Genomic DNA, 13,759 nt, shown 5'->3' on the forward strand with positions numbered 1-13,759 from the left:
CTGCACGATAGTGGGCAACAACCAGAGCTAGCCCACAGAAGGTTAGAAACCTGTGAACTTCCTCCTAACTCACTTGACTCTTTCCCAGTTTCCAAATTATGGTGGTCTGCCTGCAACATCCTATTTCTGAACCACTTCTCCCCACAGTGTATTCAAGACCTCTCTATCCCTCTGTCCCCACCTTACCAAAAATTGCTCTGAAAAGGATCAGATGGGTTTGTTCACCCCAAGTGTAAGCTAGTGATTTCCAAAATGTGGTCCCCAGATCACCAGCAGCAGCAAGTAAGAACTTAATAGAAATGCAAATTCTTGGCCTGCTGAATCAGAAACTCTGGAGGCAAGCCCAGTATTCTGGCCACACACACACACCCCAGGGGATTCTAATATATGCTCAAATTTGAGACCCAATGGAGCATATAACCTGTAAGGTTCAACCTGTTGGTTCTCTCACAAGTATGTGATTCTTAACTGACACACCTGAATGACCTCTAGAATCTCAAGCCTAGAAATGTACATAGCTGCCCCTGGAAGGAGGAAAATCTTCCCAACTCAGCATATTCTTCTCTTGCTTCCAGGGTTCAAGTCCTTATGCAAGAAACAAGAAAGTACACAGACTGTCCTTTAAGCCTTGACCAGAGGCAGAAAAGCACAGGCATGGGGAGAAAGGTGACCCTGAAATGTGAACAAAACAAGAACTCTCTTCACTAGCTCCTGACTAGTGAGAAAGGTGGCTCGGTGAGTCCATAACTGCAGCACTGACCTGAGGTTTAGCTTTCCAGATGCCATCCTGCCAAATGCAAGCTGCAGGTACTTGTTCTGCAGTAAACCCAGCCTGGGCCAGACACTTGGGGAGGTTCTGAAGCTACCTTCATGGGATTTCACCCTGAGATCTACAGAATACAACAACCACCTGCTCTGGGTCCCTTGACACTTCCTGGGAACAATGGGAGTAGCAAGTGAGTTTCCAGTGGTGTGTGTCAGGAAGTTGGGACTGCGGCACAGAATCTGGCACTTTAATAAAGAACGCTGCCAGCTCCCTCTCTGCTTTCCTTGTCCCAAACCTACATTGGTTAGCCTTCTGCTTCTCTAGCTTATCCCAGGGCCCTATTCTTACCAGGGACTCTGTGGCTTCTTAGAGAAAAATGGATGTCAGACTTCCACGTCTCTCAAAATCCTGACTGGCAAACTTGTCTGACCTGACTAGTTGTCCGTGAAGTTTTCTTTCTTTAAAAAGAATTTTTTTTAAAAGATTTTATTTATTTATTCATGAGAGACACAGAGAGAGAGGAAGAGACACAGGCAGAGGGAGCTGCTCTGTGCCTGTGTCTCTTCCTCTCTCTCTGTGTCCCGGGTATCCAGGATCACATCCTGGGCCTAAGGCAGCGCTAAACCACTGAGCCACCCAAGAAATTCTTTTTAAATGATGTCTCCCTTTCTCCTTCCATCTTCTTTTATTCCCAGAAATGAGGCATTCAGAGATCCAAGCTTTAGATTCAAGCTCCATAGATTTGGGCTTCAAATTCAAGATTTGAGGCTCTGTTTGGAAATTTTAGTTTGATCTTGTATACAAAGGGGGCTATTAAATGCCAGCCTCCCACCCAGGGATAAATGAAGGAATAACCAGTTAGTGTTAACCAAATGCTCTGAGCAATTCGGAAAAGAGATGCCAACTAAAAAAAAAGCACCATTATAATACTCTCTTCCATTAGAATAGACTTTTATGGTTTACCCAACACTTTTACATATATCACCTCATCTAATCCAATTATTCACAATCTTAAATTATTCCCACAAAGCAAGTGTCTGCCATTACTGCTAACAGAATTTCTGAATGCCAGGGAGATGGACCTTGAAACCTCTAAACTGACTAACCCCAATGTACAGAGAACAACAATGTGATGAATGAGTTCCTCTGCTAAGAACCACTCTAAAGAAACCTGAGACACATCTCTGCTGGAACTCACACAGTTCTCAACAGTCCCAAACACACCAAATCAAATAGTCCTCAACCCAACATCTCTACCCCAACTCCAATCCAAGCTGAAGACTCCTGGAATACATCTGCATGCCCCAAGATGCCAGCTGCAACTCTACTCCTCTCCCTTCCAAATCAATTAGGAGCCTCTCAAACCCTTCAGCCCCCTGTGGGATTCCAGACTTGAGCTAGACCCCCATGGGACCTTGCTGTGAGTCAGACTGGCTGAAATAAGGAGTCCTTGTCAAAAATGCCTCCACAGGCTGGCTGGGCTCAGGCAGAACATGAGGGGCCTACCCTGAATGATCCCCTCCACTCCAGCAGGCTGGAAGGGGCCTCACTTAGCTGGTCACTTCTGGTTCCCATAGGCAAATAGGAGCACAGATACCATTCTTCTCATCCTCAACTTCTTCCACAACATGTACCAACACTCTCCTCCAGCCTTCTTTATTTCCCTGTTTAGATTCATTCAAGCCTGAATCCATTAGCTGGTTTTTGTTTTCTCTTTAACCCTTTGATCTTTAAGACACTCCAGCTTAGATCTTGTTTCCCTTCCTCCTACTCTCTCCTCCTCCTCAACTGAAACAACTCAGCAGGAAAGGCACCTGCTCTACCAGCAGCATCTTGTCTCCAGATGCTTCCCCCAAATTGTGCTGCTGTTGATGTTCAGCCCAATCTCTCAACTCTTAGACTAAGGCTAGACTTTTTCTTTTGAAACCTCAGCTTCCAAACCTACTCCACCAAGATAGAGGAGACCACTCCTTTACCCAGCAGAGCAAGAGGCACACCAGTTTAGGGGACAGAGTATATTGGACATCCAAGGTTTCAAAAGAAGTGGCACAGCAAGTTCCAAAGGAAGGGTCAAGGAAGCAGAGCAGACACTACACTTGACTCTCTCCCTGTCCTCCCTAGACTTGCTCCCAACCTGCTGCCTGTCCCTGCCACAGGTGAGATGCCATATAACAACAATGACGATGATAACACAAAAGCCCTATGTGGTCAATGTGTTACCATCCCAATCTCACACATAGCAAAATTAAAGAACATCAACTTTGAAAAACTCACTCAAAGTGGTATTACATGTTAATAGCAGAGCTAGGATTCAAACCAGCCTATCTGGCCCCAAAGGGTGCATTCTTAACCCTACTGTGCCATCTCGTCTCCCCTATTGGCTGGCTCCTACTTGCTCCAGCTCTGGATAGACTTCTCTCCCTCCAAAAAAGCTACCAGGGCCCTCCCAATCCTAGTCAGGAGCGCCTGATAAGTACATTCCTGTGTAGGGCAGTGACTTCGCGGACCATAGCATACATCACGCAGAACTGTAGCTGGGATAATCCTGGCACTCAGCAGGAGAATCAACAAGTAATTGAGTACTCCAGAGTGCCAAACCATCAGCTCTGCGCTCCTCCTGGTGTACAGCGCTGCTCCTGGCTGTGGCCACCCTCCTCTCGCAGGCTTACCACGAAGACCAAACTACAAATGAGAACTTCCACTGCAATCCAGTCCAGTGCCTGGCCCCAGAAAGCCCTCCACGGCATTATATACTTCCTGCTGTTCTCCCTGCCTACGTTATGTGAACACATGCTTGCTAAATGAGGTAATGCTGCTTAGGAAAACACCAAACCCAGTATGTGCCACAGCAACCCTGGCAACCCCGAGTCATTAGGTCCTACAGCAAGCCTATAGGGTGTGTGTATCATGACCTGCAGAACAAAGGGTTCAGGCTTCCCAAAGTTGGGATTCCCAGGAGTCTCAGCAAGCTGTCCAATTCCTTCCCAATCAAAGACTTGAGGTCAAGGTTGCAGGATGTGGAATCCTGTTCGTTGGAAAACCTCTGACACCTCAGGAGAAAGGACTAGGAGCTCCTGCTGATTCCATGCAGGAAGCATACACAACGCCCACTCTCTGTCCCCCAGACCCTATCAGTTCTAGTGGTAAGGGAGGAGTGGTATCTTGTAGAGGGGGACTTTGAATTGGATTTTGAGGTATGAAGAGAGGTTTGAGGGGAAGAGGAGAGGCAGAATTCCGACCACAGGAGTCTAGCCACTGGAAGAATAGTGAGAGTAGGCTCTGAAGGTGCTACTGTGCAGGGAAAGGGCAAAAAGGAGTCCCCTTAGCCTTGATTTGGGGTAGGAGTACAGAAAGTTATGGGTGAGGAAAAGGCAGCCAAACCCATTCAAGCTCTCTCTTCCCAGCCCCTCCCAGGATAGGTTTCAGAGACAGGATGCATTCCTCCCCACGGACCTTTCCTCCCTCCCATCATCTAAAGGGATCCATACCCACGCTGGGTTCAAAGTTCCTCACCCAGGCTGAAAATTAGCATACCGCAACAAACCCCTCTAGGCAGCCCTCCCAGACTCACTCATTTCTTCTCAGAGAAGCCTCCCCACCTGGCTTCCCACCCGTGAGGCATGAAGACACTTTCACATGGTTCTTCAGTTCTTAACTCCCCGGAAAGCTGGGAATGGAATCTTATGGGGAACCATAAATCAGGGCAGAGGCCCACAAGGTGCTGCATCTCACAGGGCTGTGCACTTGACTACCTCGTCCTCACGTGCAGGACAGGCCATGATTCTGCACAATCCTGTTGGGAGAAACCCCTCACCCCGCAGAATACCTTTCCTAGGATGTACTTGTTGGGTCCACCTGGAATGATCACTGGCCTGGTTATAGCAAAGGAGCAATACATAAAGGACTTTGTCCTTGTCTTCAAGGAGTTTATGTGTAAACACTTACCAAGTGTTCATGCCAAGAACTGAGATGGAGAGACATGTATAGGAGAGGACATCAGAGATCAGAAACTGAAGGGGTCTACTTCAGGGGAGGAGGGATATAAAGCAGAGAGCCACATGGCCTACTGAAGTCACCAGCTAACTTCACAGGCCACTAATCAGCAATTCGAAGCAACCATGCATGGTCATCAGGAGGTTTAGTGGGGCTGCACTGGCTCAAGACACCACTGCACCCTTTGCAATCTGGCCTCCAAAGTAGTAAGATCAACTGGGAAGCAGAAATAACCAAGGCCTCTCTCCTGCCTGCTGCCACACCTCACTGTTCCATGATCAGTGCTCAGTAAACATTGCTGGACTGCTCCTCATGTTCACTCAGTCTCATCTGGTGGGTGATGTTCCCAACAACATTCTCCTGTACCTCTCATCTTTGCCAGAGTTAACAAGGCCCAGCTGTCAGAACTTGAACCTGTGACAATAGACACACAGGTCCTGCCCTCTCCCAAGGAGACAAGTGTCTACTACATGTGAAGAACTGATTGTCAGACCCTTTCATATTTCATAAAGTGTTGCTTGTTACTCAGAATAACAAAGGCGACAGCAGAATTATTTTATAACCCTGTTTGTACTTGGCCATAACTTCCTGGAACACATTTCCCCTCTTGGGTTGAAATGCCTAAAATACTTTTGTGAACTTAAAAAAGAAAAAGAAAAGAAAAACTCTGCAAAGAAGAAATCTTGAAGTGAACCTGTTTATTTTCCCCACACTACTTCCCAGAATTCTGAATGATTAGACAATTGTACTGCAAGAGATTGGACTACTGGTAGAGTTAACAAGTCAAAGAAGCTAAACATGGGAAAAATAGCCATCTCAGGGGAAGCAAATGAATCTAGGCAGAAAAAGGCTCTTAAAAAAAAGAAATGCTATCAAATAGCTAAGAAAAGTAAGAAAAGGCAAAAGGACTACCAAATGGAGAGAAGAAAAGAGTTTTTATTTTTTACTTCTGACGCTATATTCTCCCAGATGTGTTTAGGAATCTTTTAAAATAAAATCTTTCAATCACATCATGGTGCTGATGAAATGAAAAATGTTGTTAAAAGAGGAAAAAAAAAAAAAAGAGGAGCCCTTGGCGTTTACAAAATGACTCCAAAAGTTCCCAACAATAGCAGCTTTAAGGAACCCTGTCTTTGAAATACCGACAAGACAGCCTGTGAAGGGAATGGCTTATTGTGAGATTACCTAGCGGACCGTCCTCCCCCATCCCAATAACAACACTGAGAAGAGACAACTGCTGCCCTTTGCTCCCTCTATCTTCATATGTAGGATGCCAACATGCAGTATTTGCAAGTTAGGAACTTATGAAATATGAATAACTCATGCAGTATGTATCCAACTCCACTCAGCATGCACTGGATTGAATCAAACAGAATCCAAGACACGTGGAAGTAACAGGAGCACCTTCCAACCCTAAAGTCTGTCTGAACTAATCAGCTATGGCATCAGTAGTGTTGGCTACAACAAATGATGCTAGAATCTGATCTTTCAACTTGGGAATTATTTCTTTGTATGTTAGGCCATGTCCTAAGTGGTGGCAAAATACAGACAGTGAGGTCAGGAAAATTATCCAAGGCAACACAGATAGGAGTAGGGGCCATATTCAAACTGAGACAACTGGACTCCAAGGTCCACGTTTTTAACCAGACTACATTGCCTCTGAGTCTTACCACCTGCAACAACATGGATGGATCTAGAGGATATGATGTGAGGTGAATAAGTGATATAAGTAAAATAAGGGAGGGATCAGAGAAAGACAAATTCAATGTGTTTTCACTCATAGGTGGAATTTAAGAAACAAAACGAAAAAAGGAAAAAAAAGACTCTTAGCTATAGAGAACACATTGATAGCAGTGGGGAGGTGGGTGGAGGGATGGGTAAAATATATAAAGGGAATTAAGAGTACACTTTGTGTAATGATCACTGACTAATGTATAGAATTGTCCAATCACTATATTGTACACCTGAAACTAATATAACCTGTAGGTTAATCATACTGGAATTAAAACCAACCAACCAACACGGGGCATGCCTGAAGGATAATGACAGCCGGATGTTACATTGAACTAGTACCAGTGACCTCAGTGGCCCCATGAGAGCTGCAGGTGGTATTTACTATTTTAAGGTGTTATGAGTTGAATCCTCTTCCACCTGAAAGAGACAGCCCTGTGAAGAACTGCTAGGGGACAATCCTTTTTTAAGTTATAATCTAGGGGTACCTGGCTGGCTCTGTTGGAAAAGCATATGACTCTTGACCTCGCAGTTGTTGAGTCTGAGCCCCATACTGGGTGTAGAAATTAAACAAACTTTTCAAAGAAATAGTTACAATCTCACTCTATCTTCCAGTACATTCAGATTTCACGCTTTAGGTTGGCTTCAGGTGAGGTGGCAGAACAGGCCTAGGAGAGAACAGTAGCCAGCACCCCTCTCTCACACAAAAGCATAGAAAAGTTGTCTCTAGATGCTGCTGTCCCTCTGGGCCTCAAAGTTAAACACAAGGCAGGCCAAGGTCACTCCGGATCTGGCACACTCCAGGCAGCCAGCCACACTCGCGCCAGCCACCTGGAATGGGAATGAGGGCTGCTCATACTCTCTGTGGGCTCACACTCCTGAGTGATGCAGAGAAAAGGAATCCCCAGATGGTAAGAGGTGATGAAAAGAATTAATGTGTAAACCTAGTATAATAATCAAGAACTCTAAAAAAAAAAAAAAAAAAAAATCAAGAACTCTGAAAGCTGACCCTAGGTGTTTTGTTTAAAGATTATTTTTATTTATTTGACAGAAAGAGAGAACGTGCGCACAAGCCGGGGAGTGGGATGGAGTGGGGGAGAGAGAGGGAGAAGCAGGCTCCCCACCAAGCAGAGAGCCCAACCAATGTGAGGCGTGATTCCAGGACCTTGGGATCATGACCTGAGCCGAAGGCAGACGCTTAACCAACCAGAGCCACCCAGGTGCCCCTATTTTCTTTTAAGCATCCTGTGACCCCTTTAGCAGAAGGAGTTGCACGTGTAAGAATAACATCCTCACTCATATATTAGGCCAGGGTAGTGGGGCACCTTTGCTTAGGTGGAATCTGTGTTGATGGAGGGCTTTAACCCAACTGAGACCCAGTCAGGTCTTCAGTTTGGTGGATTCCTGGTTTCTGTTCTTCAAAAGTAGCGATACAAGGCTGATACCATGTGTTTGCAATGTTCTAAACATGGCACAACAATTAGCCTGAGGAGGGTAATTTCTCAATGTCTTCTTGTGACGCCACAGTTCGGCAAGCCCTATAATGACCCATCCAGCCTCCTCTCACAAACTCCAAGTCTTTTTATAGTCACAGGTAATTACACCAGGGAGAGATTACATCACTTCATTGGCAGTGTTTACAACAGACAGGAAGATGCTCTGCGGATGTTTTGGGAACTACATCCTCATTTAGCAAATAATTTGCTGCGGTCCCTATTGTTCCTTTCTAAGAATAGAACCGCCTTGGCAAATCTTGTGCCTAAACTGGGAACCAAACAACCAAGGGTCATTGTAGATGAGAAAAGAAACCACCACAGTAGCAAACATGGTAACCCAGCGATGACTCCTGTATCCTTTATCCAGAGGAAAAAACACAGATGGAGTCTTTCTTCCTCTATCAAAAGAATCCCCTGAAGGTTGTTACCCTGGGTGCTCCAATAGGGTGACATAAATGGGTCTCAGAAAAGAAGCCTGCCACTCAGCACAGGCAGTGTGGTTCTCAGCAGACCACGGGCAGCAGAGTTAAGACAGACTGGGCACAAATCTCAGCTAGCTTCCCCACCGACAACTGCCTATCTCTGAGCAGGTTTTGTAACTAACCTCTCTCTGCCTCAGTTTCTCATCTGTAAAATGGTTACATGAAGACCTACCTTACAGGTTTTCTGAGGGCTTCAAATGGGATGATACACAAAGAGCCTGACACTGAGATGATGCTCTGTATGCATCAACTTCCTGCCTGTCCTCTTAGCTCAGAGTACATTATCTCTGATTCCAGGTCCCTTCAGAGATGGCAAGGTGAGCCAGGGCCACTTGCCAAAATCTTCAGCCACAGCAAAGTTAAGGGCCAAAGCCACATCATACCCCTGAGAGCCTCATTCTCAACATTTCCCATTTTCAATGAACACTAGCTGCCAGGCTTTCTCACTATGCTGCATAGAAATATAGATGGCTGCTTTCCCCACTATTTTAAAATTGCTTTAGGTGCTTGTGTGATGTTTAACATGGCCTAAAGCATGACAGAAACACATTCAAGGGAGCAGGATGGGGATCAGAAACAAGTAAAATATGGAGTTTTTTTTTCAGTAAATATCCTCAGGAAAGGGAGAGAATGAAAATCAAAACCATTTTACATGAGTCAGCAAGCCAGCTGGGTTGAGACCATCATACTATGCAAACATGAGCTTTCTGGAAGGCAAAGGGATTTCCAGAAGTAACCAATCCTTCCTCCACTGGTCAAGTATGACACCTCGTCCCACTTCCTTATCCTAGGCACAAAAAATGACTTTGCATCTTTAGCTTTGTTTTTTAAAGACAGCAAAGGATATCATCTGCATAAAATCTCCAGCCCAGCATGACTCAACAGCAGGTCACATACCAATTCTGTTGCTGTCATTATCTAGGAATTACATCACACATTTTATATGCCAAGTGCCCTCCAATCATTTTTATTAGTCTACACAACACCAACCTCACATCCTTAAGGATTTTGTTTCTGTTTTGAAGGACACACAAAGAGGTCAAATGATTTGCCTAAAGTCATAATGCAAGTTTCTTAACATAAAGGAAAGGAGTTGTGAGATCTGGGAGAGGCTACTACACAGCTGAGACTCTAATTCCTCTCTAGTCCAAGAAGAGAGGCAAGCTGGATACTCTGCCCATAGATTTTATTTTTAATTCTGGTCTTCCGCCTGCATGGTGTGACCAGTATGAGGATAATGTATGCTTCCTTCTGCCACTCCCTGAAAGGAAACTTTCAATAATTTTCCCCATCTCCACTTAAGGAATGACCAAGGGGGAAGCTGGAACTACTGCCTCTTGAAAACCAACATGGAAAACTGAACCTCGATCATGGCATAACTCTGCCCCAGTACTCTCTAGTGCCTGTTCCTATATGATTCTTTTCTTCTACACCTGAGCAATTATGACCAAGACTAAGGATGACTGTGGTATTTATAGCCAGAGGCTATACATTTGAATTGCCCCCCAGAGGATGCCCACTTACCTATGTCCAGTGGGATTCTCCTAGTCATAAGTGTGCATGTACACACAAGCATATTCAAGGTCTAGTAGAGCCCACAGGGTTAACAAAGGCTGTGTATTTTACAAGCACCTCCTTTTAAAATGCCTCTGGAATGGGTGTTCAGGTGTAGCTATAGGTGCGGGTAAGATATATACAAAGAGGAAGAGGGGACCTCTCCTGAATGGAATTGCCTTTCTTCAACTTCAAAGTATCTGAAAGTCTTGGTTTTTTGGCAAGCCTGCCTGGGGAACTGCTTATGGCAGGCACAGCCATACAGGTGTGCTCACTTTTCAGCTGAAGGAGTAGGTACCTCCTTCTCCAAGGAGCAACTTCATGGAGGGAAACACACTGGCAGCAATGTGGTGCACTGGATCTAAGTAATGGTGCCACCTCCTCCCCTGCCTGCATCCTGCTGTGCCAGTATACATGTTTTGTGGGAGGAGAAAAGACTTAGGGGACGGGGCAGCAGGGGAGGGAGGATTCTTTGCAGACGGGGGAGGGGAAAAACTACAGAGCCAACTTTTCCATCCTGCTCTGAGCACACACTACAGACATACATTTTTCCACACTGGAGAATAATAATCCCTTTATCCAGCCAGTCTGAAACCATCAGTCCCTGATAATTGAATTCAGACCTTGGATGGAAAGTTGGGAAGGTGTGGGCAGTTGGAAAATGGGGTGGGAAATGGGAGGAGGCAGGGGTGGAGCCCATAAAAAGGAGGGTGGCAGTAGGTGGAATGGCTTAATGAAGTTAAAGAGGGTAAAGACTTCAAAAACTGAAGGCAGATGTTCTGCCCTAATATTGCCAGGTCACACAATGGGACAGCTTCCCTAGTGGAGCCTGGGAAGAAGGTGGTCTTGGTGGCATTCCAGGTACTAAGCCAGGTTCTAGTCCTGGTCCTAGGACCCTGGGCAAGTGCATGACCTCTACAATCCTAGCTCTGTCATTCCATTCATGCATATACTTCTTGAATACTATTTGTTCTGGGCTAGGGGTATGATGGCAATCCTCTTCTATAAAGGGCTAAATATTTTAAAGGCTAAATATTTCAGGCTTCGGGGGGGGGGGGGGCACAGTCTATGTCACAACTACCCAATGCTGCCACTGTAACACAAACACAGCAACAGACAAAATATATATGGTTGAACATTGCTATGTTCCAATAAAACTTTATTTATGGATACTGAAATATGAGCTTACAATTTTTATGTATCATGAAATATTATTTTAATTTTTCCCCAATTATTTAAAAATATAAAACCATTCTGGGCTCACAGGCCATACAAAAGCAGCAGGGAGGATTTGGTCCATGGACCAAAGCCCACCAACTTCTGCTCTAGAAATACAGTGGTAAACAAGACAGGGTTTTTAACATCCTGTTGCTCTGTAAGTACCACTTCTAGAAATCTCCTCTGGCTTTGGCTGTAAGCCCTATGAATGTAAGCCCTGCTTCATCTGGTTGCACATTGGTGGAGCCTGGCCTTCTTTTCCCTTTGGAACCTCATATAGCCCTAATGCCCACATTCTGGGTTCCTAATCATCAGTGGCCTCCTTGGCTGTACCAGGGGCTCCTCATAGCAAAAGAGGTCTTAGGCTTCATGGAAAAGGTTTAAGTGTCAGAACAGGGTGAAGAGGAGACGCCAGAAGATGGAATCTGTATGTGGCTGGTGGAGAAAGCTACAATGGAACAACAAATATGTAACTGTTTCTCCCAATAATTCTGAAGAAAAAGCTTATATGCGCCATTATCTCTATGTGTTGAGTAAGCAGGTGGTGGGAGCTAATAGAGAATGAGGAAGAGCACTGAGCTATGGGGACTCTATACATTACACTCCAGAATCTAGCTAAGATCCCTCTCCAGGGAACTCTGTCCAAAGGAAACTGCCATATACATGTACCTAATGAGGTCTGGTAGGGGCCCCCATACCGTTGAGTTCAATCATTATTAGTTGAGGGGTACTTGGGTGGTTCAGTTGTTTGGGCTTCCAACTCTTGACTTCAGCTCAGGTTGTGATCTCAGGATTGTAGGATCCGGCCCCACACTGGGCTCCCCACTCAGCTCAGAGTCTGCCTGTCCCTCTTCCTCTGCTCCTCCCCCACTTGTGTGCATGTGTGTGCCTGCTTTCTCTCTAATAAATACATAAAATCTTTTTTTTTTTTTAAGATTTTACTTATTTATTCATGAAAGACACAGAGAGAGAGAAGCAGGCTCCCTGCAGGAAGACTGATGTGGGACTCGATCCCCAGGACCGGGATCACGCCCTGAGCCAAAGGCAGATGCTCAACCACTAAGCCACCAAGGTGTCCCCATAAAATCTTTTTTTAAAAAGTATAATTAGTTGAGACCTCTACTGGTGCTTGCAGATACAAAGGCTCTATCTATGGAGGTTCTCTAGCATTATCCAGAGGCCTATAGTACACACCCAAATACACCCTTGCTAAAAAGAATGCCAGGTGTAGAGGACCACATGTTGAGAACCTAGAACGGTCTTCAGAGCACTGCAAAAGGCAACAAGGATCATACAAACTCAAAAAGGCTCAGGGCTGCATTTCTAGCGCCTTCTAGGGCTCTTGAAGCTCACCAGCTTGAACCAGAAAGTCCTTAGAATCATGAAAATATAGATGGAGGAAACTGGATATGACCTTAAAGGTATCCAGGTCAACCCCTTCATTTGATAAATGGAGAAACTGAGCCACATAATGGCTACATGGCTTGTCCAAGATCACGAAATTTATAGTGTCAGACAAGGTTACAATACCCCAACTCTACTTATTCTGAGAGAAAACAAAAAGACAAAAAAACAAAAAAACAATAAAGAGCTAACAATCATGAAGTGCCTATTGTTATTTCAGACGATCTTCACAACCACCCTCCAAGGTAGCTACTAACTAGTATTATCCCATTCTGTGGCTGAAGAAACTGAAGCTTACAGAAGTGAGACCTACTCAGGTCCCAGAGCCAGCAACAGTAGCACTGGACTCAGAATACAGCAGTCTGATTCTAAAACCTGCACCCTGATGCCCATCATGCTCTGAACCCTACAGATAAGCTCCATCCTACCTGATGACACCAGCTGCGGGGAGAGGGCTGATAATGTCGTCCTCATAGGTTCCTACACACCTCTCCTCCAGTTGGCTGAGGAGGCCCCTTCCTGCCAGACCCCCAGGACTGGCCCCCTGCTATACCACAGCATAAAATCCCACCACCACCCTCTGCTCTCTCTGCAATTGGCCTCTAGATGGAGAGTCCCCTATCTGGGCTTCAGAGAAACAATGGTACTGAGTTTTTTCCCTCCCACACACACAGAGGCAGGCCAGAACCCACCTGAGGCAAGTCCGTCTCCAAAGAGGGTGCTAAGGATCACCAGCGGAAGGAACACTCCATGTCCCACGGAGGCCACGGCCAACGCTGAGGTGCTCTTTGGTGCTATCCTGCCATGGCACATCTTTTATCCGTCCAGGTTATTTTAAAAAGAAAAAATTTAAAAGCCAGAAGTAAGAATTCTGAAGTCAGCAGCAGGCAGATTTACCTATAAAAAAAACAAACAAAAAACAAGGACATATGTAAAAACTTCAGCCATAAGTAAGGTGCAGGTAGGCACTTTGGTAAGGAAGCTATAATCACATACAAAGTTGAAAGAATTCTAGTAACTGAATTCCTGCTGCCAAGAAGGAACAGGTACATAAGTGGCTTTTTAATGCATTATCTGGGGGAAATGCTGAGGCCTGCAGCAAGCTGCCATCAGCG

General features: G+C 45.3%; 1 protein-coding gene across 7 annotated transcripts in view; it reads right to left on the minus strand.

Moving 5' to 3' along the window:
* The window catches only part of SUSD6 (sushi domain containing 6), a 97,997-nt gene that overhangs the window by 39,453 nt on the left and 44,785 nt on the right, over positions 1-13,759 (minus strand). For all 7 annotated transcript variants that reach the window (XM_041757999.1, XM_041758000.1, XM_041758003.1 and 4 more), the window contains one exon: positions 13,337-13,541. In XM_041757999.1, the coding sequence (XP_041613933.1) occupies positions 13,337-13,457 (121 nt within the window). In that variant the 5' untranslated portion in view covers positions 13,458-13,541. The remainder of the gene's footprint in view (positions 1-13,336; positions 13,542-13,759) is intronic.

This window comes from Vulpes lagopus, chromosome 6 (assembly GCF_018345385.1).
Source record: "Vulpes lagopus strain Blue_001 chromosome 6, ASM1834538v1, whole genome shotgun sequence".
NCBI lineage: Eukaryota > Metazoa > Chordata > Mammalia > Carnivora > Canidae > Vulpes > Vulpes lagopus.